The sequence below is a fragment of the Solanum tuberosum genome, unplaced genomic scaffold (assembly GCF_000226075.1).
Source record: "Solanum tuberosum cultivar DM 1-3 516 R44 unplaced genomic scaffold, SolTub_3.0 scf00509, whole genome shotgun sequence".
Taxonomy (NCBI): Eukaryota; Viridiplantae; Streptophyta; class Magnoliopsida; order Solanales; family Solanaceae; genus Solanum; species Solanum tuberosum.
The window spans coordinates 248,281-256,886 of NW_006239428.1; the positions used below are offsets into that span (position 1 = coordinate 248,281).

Genomic DNA, 8,606 nt, shown 5'->3' on the forward strand with positions numbered 1-8,606 from the left:
TAATTATAAGTGTATAGGACGAATATATATGTATTTGCATGTGTATATACAATTTTCTCTCGCTTTATACAAACACAAACGCACTTTATACACTTGCGTTTGTATAAAAAACGAGAGAGGCGAGGGAGAGAACGAGAGTGGCGAGCGAGATTCACCAGGAGAGAGGTGAAATAGCAACAGTTTGCTATGAGGTACAATTAAATCAAACTATATTTATAGCATTTAATTTGAATTAATAGTTTGCTATTATATACAATTTTCCCATTAAAATATGAGGTCATTAAATATGAACAAAATGGACTCATTTCATTAATATGAGCTGAAATTGCCACCCCTACTTAGAAGTACCTTTGTGCATAGATTTGTTTTATATGCATTATGTATAACATGAGATAAATTGATAGATTGATATTACTATTTTATCATAGTTGTTATTAACTTATTTTCTCAGTTCATTTTTGTTTATCCACTTTGAATTTTATATATTCTTTAAAAATAATAATTAATATAAGTATTTTATCGTAATAGGTCATACAAATATTTTAGAAAATAACAATTAGTGTCAAGGATAAAACATGAAATAAATTTGTCTTTTTATTATATGTGACAAATAAAAGTAATATTTTTAAAAATTATTGTACAAGTGAAAATGAACTGAGGAGTATTAGATGGAAAATGGATCAAGTTAAGTGGAAATAGAAGGGACTTTAAGGAAATGTTTTGGGGTGAAATATAGCTAAATAACCAATCTAGCTATATTTCGAGATCAAGTGGTGGATTCAAAGTTGATAGGCTCAGTTGAACCAATTGAAATTCTAGATCCATCTTAGTTAATAAGAGATCGTTAATGCAACAGAAAAATATCCCCCTCTCTCTATCTTTGATTTATACATAAAGGCTAAATTCATTAAAATAAACAAATCCATCTCCTTCGTAGAGGCATATCCAGGATTTCAACAAGATTTTGTGCACGATTACGAAAAAATGTATCTTAAATATAAATTTGATCGATTTGACTTTTAGGTTCTTAATATGAATCATTAAATTTTAAAAATTATAGATCCAAAATATATAATACTACTAGTTTTAAACTTTAGGCATTGTACAAGGGAATGTGATCTACAACAACAACAACAACATACCCAGTGAAATCCCACTAGGTGGGGTCTGGGGAGGGTAGAGTGTACGCAGACCCTACCACTACCTCGTGAAGGTAGAGAGGCTGTTTCCGGGAGACCCTCAGCTCAAGAACATCAAATCTAAGTGACAGGAGAGCTATATATAAAACATAACAACCAATCCAAAAGATAGTGTATAATCAACAAAAGATACAATACCATCAAGAAAGTAATGTGAGGAGTGAAACGCAGTAAACAACAATACGGCTAGGACTACTCCAAAACGCTAACACCCATACCCTCGCGAGGGACGGCAACACGCTAACCCTACTAACCTTCCACCTTAATACGCGACCTCCACTCCTTCCTATCTAGAGTCATGTCCTCGGTAATGTGAAGCCTAGCCAAGTCTTGTCTAATCACCTCTTCCCAATACTTCTTGGGCCTACCTCTACCCCTCCGCGTACCCTCTACCACTATTTCCTCGCACCTCCTCACTGGGGCGTCTGCGCTCCGTCTCTTCACATGTCCAAACCATCTCAGTCTCGCTTCCCTCAGCTTGTCCACCACAGAGGCCACTCCCACCTTCTCCCGGATAACCTCATTCCTAATCTTGTCGCTCCTAGTGTGCCCACACATCCATCTCAACATCCTCATCTCCGCAACATGCATTTTTTGGACATGTGCGTTCTTGACTGGCCAACACTCCGCTCCATACAACAAGGCCGGTCTAACTACCACTCTGTAGAACTTACCTTTAAGTTTAGGCGGGATTTTCTTATCACCCAGTACTCCAGAGGCAAGCCTCCATTTCATCCAAGCAACCCCAATGCGATGTGTGACATCATCGTCGATGTCACCACTCCCTTGGATTACAGCCCCAAGATACTTAAAACTTTCCTTCTTAGGAATGATCTGTGCGTCGAGTCTCACTTCCACATCTGTCTCATCCAACACATCACTAAATTTGCACCCCAAATATTCTGTTTTGGTCCTACTCAACCTGAAACCTTTGGACTCCAGCGTTTGTCTCCACACCTCCAACTGCGCATTAACTCTATCCTGCGTCTCATCAATCAGTACTATGTCATCCGCAAATAACATACACCATGGGACCCTTTCCTGAATAGACCGCGTCAGCTCATCCATCACCAAGGCAAAAGGGAGAAGGCTTAGGACTGATCCCTGGTGCAGCCTTATCTCAACTGGGAAATGTTCTGAGTCTCCTCCAATTGTTCTAACCCGAGTCTTGGCTCCGCCGTTCATGTCCTTTATCATGTGATCTACATGACATGAAATCATCAGGGGCGTTTTTTACATGGAACAATAAAACGGATGGGACTGATAGAGTACAAAGAAAAATAGATAGAGTATTGATTAACACTGAATGGTTGACACAAATGCCAGCAGCGGAGGTACATTTCATGACTGAGGGGCTATATGACCATTGTCCAGCAATAATTAGATGGGAACAAGGGAGCAGAGGAGGAAGAAGGCAATTCAGATATTTCAATATGTGGAGTCTAGCACCAGAGTTCAAAATGAAGGTGCAGGAAAATTGGGAAAAAATAAGTGAAGGTAGACACATGTTCAAGGTTGTAGGGAAACTAAATAGGTTGAGAAAGGTGCTTAAAACACTGAACAGAAACAGGTTTAGTGAAATGGAAACAAGAGCAGATTTGGCCATAGAGAAATTGAGACAATGCCAAGACATGATTCAGTTAAACCCTCTGGATATGGACCTTTACATGGAGGAGAATAAGCTATCACAGGAGGCAAGGCTACTTGAAAAGGCAAAGTTTCAGTTCTTGAGACAAAAGAGCAAAATGCAATGGCTTAAAGAAGGAGATCAGAACACGAAGTTCATTCATAACTATCTCAAAGCAAGGAGGAGCAATAATAGGATTTTCACAATAAAAGATACTAATGGGGTGCAACACACAGCGATTGACGATGTAAGTAAGGTGTTTGTGGACTATTATACAGGCTTATTGGGGGGCAAAGAATCATAGCAGAAAACATGTATGCAGTGATATAATTCAACAAGGCACATTGGTGAATGAAGCACAAAGAGATGAACTAACAAGAGAGTTTACAAAGGAAGAAGTGAAACAAGCACTATGGGCCATAGATGGGAACAAGTCACCAGGACTTGATGGGTACGGTAGTAAGTTTTTCAAGGACTGCTGGGGTATAGTTGGAGAAGATGTTACTAAAGGGATACTAGAATACTTCCAAAATGGAGAAATGCTAAGAGGGGTGAATGACACAGTAATCACATTGATACCAAAAGGTGTGCATATGGAGAATGTGACTTGCTTGCTGCAACACTGTGTATAAGGTGATATCGAAAATGCTTTGCAATAGACTGAAACATGTACTGCCGACAATCATATCAGACAACCAAAGTGCTTTTGTTACTGGAAGAACAATAGTCCAAAACATCCTCATTTGTCAAGATTTGATGAGATTGTATAACAGGAAGAATGCCACAAAAAACTGCCTACTTAAGATTGATTTTAGGAAAGCATATGACAGTGTTGAATGGGATTTTGTAGAAGAAATGTTATACGGATTACAGTTCTCGTACAAGTTCATTAAGTGGATAATGGGATGCATAACCACAACTCAGTTTGTGATTGCTATAAATAGAGGGTTGTATGGAAACACAAAAGGAAGAAGAGGACTACGACAAGAGGATCCCATAACCCCCCTCCTCTTTGTAATATGCATGGAGTACTTTTAGGCTGATGAAATGGATTGCTACATAGGATGGATTCCAGTTCCACCCAAAATGCAGAAGCTTGGGACTGAATCATTTATGCTTTGCTGATGATATGCTACTGTTCTGTAAAGGGGAATTCGGCTCAATCAAATTTATGCTACAAGGACTGTTAACGTTTTCAGAAGCGTCGGGGTTAACTACTAATGCAGGCAAGTCAAACATCTTCACTGCTAATATGGATATGAGGAGCATTAAAGACATTTGTGAACTAACTGGGTATGCAAAAGGAACATTACCTTTTAAATACTTGGGGTTCCCATATCATCCAAGAAGCTTACAACAGTAGATTGTGAAATATTAGTGGACAAACTGGTGAGCAGAATCCACATATGGGGGACAAGGAACCTATCGTATGCGAGAATAACACAATTGGTAAACTCAGTACTATTGCATATACATACGTACTGGTCGTCCATTTTCCTGCTACCTAAGAAAGTGTTAAAGAATACTACATCAGTATGTAGGAATTTTCTATGGAGTGGACAAGGGAACACCTTAAAATCACCACTCATAGCTTGGAAGGAAGTATGCAGGAATAAAAAGGAAGGAGGATTGGGCATAATGGAGTGTATGACATGGAATGAAACAGCCATAGCAAAGAAGGCTGATAACCTACGGGTAAAATGGGTGAACCAGATATATTTGAAAGGAAGTGACTGGTGGCAATATCGACCAACGGCTGATAGTTGCTGGTACTGGAGGAAAATATGCATTATCAAAGAAAAGTTCGCACCTGGATATGATGGGAACAACTGGGCACCAAACAAAGGAGGTTACACGACCCAAAGTAGATACCAATGGAGAAGAGGAACTGTTAATCAATGGCCTAGTAGAGGGAGGCATGGAATAGAATGAATGTGCCAAAACATAGCTTTATATGCTGGATTGTCATGCATAGAAGACTATTAACCAGACTTGCAAAAATGGGAATTTGTCAGGATAAAGAGTGCTTATTGTGTGGAAGCAACCTAGAAAGTATTGATCATTTGTTCTTTGAGTGTGAATTTTCAAAGGAATGCTTGAAAAGGGGTACTTGATTGGTTGAAGATAGGAATCAACAAAACAAACATTGAAGGGAGCTGGAGGTGAGTAACAAGAAAAGCTAAAGGGAGGTATCACAGATCATTAATCAAATCAGTATTGGCTGCACTAATATATCATATATGGCGCGCGTGGAATGGGGCCTTGTGGAACAAAGCAGTAACAAGACCTGCAACAATACAGAAGATGATCAAAGAGGAGACCAGAAGCAGGACAAGTGGAGTCACCTGTAACATCTCGCAAACTGAAATAACTAGGAAGAAGCTAAGAACTGGAAATAGTCATTTTTGGAAAGAATGAAAATCTGGAAATTTTGTTAAGTTAGGGAAAGTTGAGTTTTTGATCAACTTCAAAATTATCATAACTCCTAGATCAGGATGGGTTAGGTGTACTTCCAGATATGGTGCGAAAGCTCTTGGAATAATCTTTCCAACGCCGCCAAGTTTGCGAGATTCCGAGTTCGTATGAGTGAGTTATGCCTATTGGAAGTTGGGTTGTTCGAATAAGGAAAGTCCAATCCGGATTTTTAAAGGGTGTTTTGGTCTTTTTCATACCCTATTATTTTAATTCATTTTTAGTGAATTAATTAAAGGTCAAAAGAGAGAAGAACGCAAGAGAAAGGAGAAGAGAAAAGCAAGATTCTTCGTTTCGTAAGGAATTGATTGCGGGTTTCTTCAAGGATTTGATCCTACAAGGTATGTGAGGCTTTCATAACGTTAGGCTCATTCACCCACGTGCCAAACATGTTTATTTCAACATGAATTCGTCCTAAAAGAGTTTGAAAGTTGATGTTCTTGATATGTATTCTTGAATTTGATATTGTTCTTGAGTTGGGCTGAAATTGTGAAGTTTCTGAGCTCATTACGTCAAATTATTGAGTTGGCTGGAGTTAGGTTCTTAGGTACAATTTCAGGGTATCTGTATCTAAAAAGAATTTGGAAAAAAGAACCGAGTTTGGGCGAATTGGGGCTGGAAAACGAAGAAAAAAATTTAGTCGGGCAAATCTGGGCACTGGCTCCGCGTCGCGGACCTGCTCCTCATATTTGAGAAAAATCTCTTCGCGGAGCGGAGCGGTCAGGAACTGTTCTGCCTCAAAAGTTATTCTCGCAACCAAAATTTCAATACATCTCCATGTCGCGGACCTACCCTCAGATAGTATCTTTTCTCATGTTTAGCTATCTAAAAACACTCCTAAACATCATGAGATATTTCCTATCACAAATCACGATCCTTGAATTCATAATTCAATTCAAGGAAAGTTAAGAGTCAAGAAGCAAGTCAAGAGAAGTTCATTAAAGTTTTTCAAAAGTCTTTCACAAACGTTTTAACTTTGTTCTAAGACTTAAGTTTTAAGTTAAGCAAAGAGTAAAGAGTTGAGTTCATTTCTCCAAAAGTTATAAGGGAACTAAGTATTCCCAAGAGTTTAAAATATTTTCACACTTGAACAAGAAAGGGAACATCGATTCCAACAGAGCTTTTAAGCTAAGTTTTGAGTAATTATCTCAACCAAAGAAAGAAGTTTGTTTTAAAAACATATGAGCTAAGTATATTTTGGGAGTAGTATTGAGCACCAATATGGGGATGTGAGTTCATATTAACTCAAGTCTCCATAAACCATGTCACCATCATGGGTAGTAAATGATCATACTTTTTATATGACTCCTTAAGATGCTTTTAGCATAGACTAGTGGATCCACTTAGTTAAGGCGTTCTATATGACGGCAAAGTACAGGACAGTTCTGGCAGCGTGGGCAAGACGATGTATCACCACTTAGGCTCATAGTGGTGGTTGTCGGTTAGAGAAACTCCCACAAAAACTATATTACTTTATTATATGAGTAAAGTTGAGTGTTATTGCATTTTCTTTAACGAACTAAGTTGCTTTTACTGTTGTATAAAACTTTTCATATATTGCATGTGTCTTATTGCTTTATTATGAGTTGAGTTGTTCATGAGTTGAGAAGAGCTTACACTGTATTTTGAGTTGAGTTATTCATGAGTTGAGTAAAGCCATGGTAAGTGATCCTTTCAAATCCTTTTCATGCTTAAGTTGTGTTTAGCATTCCAACTCGCATACTTGTACATTCAATGTACTGATGCCAGTTGGCCTGTATCATCTTATGATGCAGACGCAGGTAACCAGGATCAGCATCCAGCGCCTTGTTGATCAGGATGAGCACTCAGAGTCAGTTGGTGAGCCTTATTGCATTCTGGAGGACTCTTTTATTATTTGCTTTCTAGTTTTCAGTTGTTAGGATGATCGGGGGTCCTGTCCCGACATCCCTCTTTATTTTAGAAGCTTCATAGACAATTAGTAGTTCTGTTGTCTTTACATTATCATTTCATATGTTAAGACTTGAGTTGCCATTTTGGCCAAGTTGAATGTGGAGTTTTAAACATTCTAAGTTATTTTATTTAACAATTGAGTAAGTGCATTTGATCATTGTAATAATGCTTAGAATCTTCCGCTTAGTAAGTAAGCCAGGCCAAAGGTTCGCTTGGGGCAAGCAATGGTTCTCAAGTGTCAGCCACGTCCGAGGTGTAGGCTCGGGGCGTGACATCACCCAAAAGAAATGCAATAGTATATATATGGCATGGATAGATAATTTGTTTAATTGATGTAGATAATTCACCTGATCATAGGAGCAAATAGAGTATAGAGGAGGAAACTGATGAAAGATTGTAATTGAAACAGGTTGGAATTTTAATAAAAGCTGTTAGTTCGACCAAAAAAGTTATAAATTTTAATATACACATTTGATTTAATTATGTAAAAAATTTATAGTGCTAAATTTTCTAGGATTTTTCGATGTAACACACTTGAAAATTTAAGGGAAAAAACAAAAGAAAATTAGTTGAAACGCTAAAAGTATAACCGATAACCACTTGGAGAGATGTTACTAAAAAACAGAAGATAGATATAAGATTTAAATTTCTATCCTCACTTAGAGAGGTACACCCAATCATCATCATATTATTATATGATACTTTAAATATGAGTTCACACATTTATATTTAAATATTTTTTTAAAATATAACACTATTATATATGATCTAGAGATGGGAGCATGGGTTCACGTGAACCCACAAGTCACAACACCCCTCTAGATACGCCCTCCTTGGATTTCAGAAGTGAAGGTCAAAGGTTTGTCATGTGAGACTTGTGAAGCAAATGTATATGTGGATTCCTCCTCTCAAAGTACTCCATTCATTTTTAGTTGTCAGAATTTTATTTGTGAGAGTTAAATAATATAAATTTTGATTAACATTTTAAGATGTATTTTTTTATCATATTAATATAGAAAAAAGTTGCAATTTATAGTATTTTTTGTATAGTTCTTGAATATCTAAAATTTAATTTTAATTATCGAATTAATGTAATCTAATTTAGATTTGAAAATTAGTCAAATTGACTCTCGAAAAAAGCAAGATGACAATTTAAAAGAAACGGGGGGGGGGGGGGGGAGTATTATTTATTTTATTTTTTTCTCATAAAATAACAGCTCATGCTTCCTCAGTTCATTTTTACTTATTGAATTTAAATTTTGCGTATATTTTAATAAATAATAATTAATATAAGTAATTTATGTTAATACTTATATTAATTGATATATAATCTTACGTCTTAAAAAATAATATTAAAATAAATAATTAATACTAAT

General features: G+C 36.9%; 1 protein-coding gene across 1 annotated transcript; it reads right to left on the bottom strand.

Moving 5' to 3' along the window:
* Positions 1 to 1,093: 1,093 nt before the first annotated feature.
* Positions 1,094 to 2,384, bottom strand: LOC107058406 (uncharacterized). Its single transcript, XM_015304063.1, has 2 exons — positions 1,874 to 2,384; positions 1,094 to 1,119 (listed from the first exon to the last, which is right to left on the bottom strand). Exons 1-2 carry the CDS (start codon positions 2,382 to 2,384, stop codon positions 1,094 to 1,096), a joined length of 537 nt encoding a protein of 178 aa, XP_015159549.1.
* Between the last annotated feature and the right edge of the window lie 6,222 nt (positions 2,385 to 8,606).

Excerpts from the sequence above, each read along its gene's own strand:
- LOC107058406 (XM_015304063.1), bottom strand. The coding sequence starts at position 2,384 with ATGAACGGCGGAGCCAAGACTCGGGTTAGAACAATTGGAGGAGACTCA. Across the intron at positions 1,120-1,873 it reads AATCCCGCCTAAACTTAAAG|ATCACATTCCCTTGTACAAT; the intron begins GTAAGTTCTACA and ends TTGTTGTTGTAG.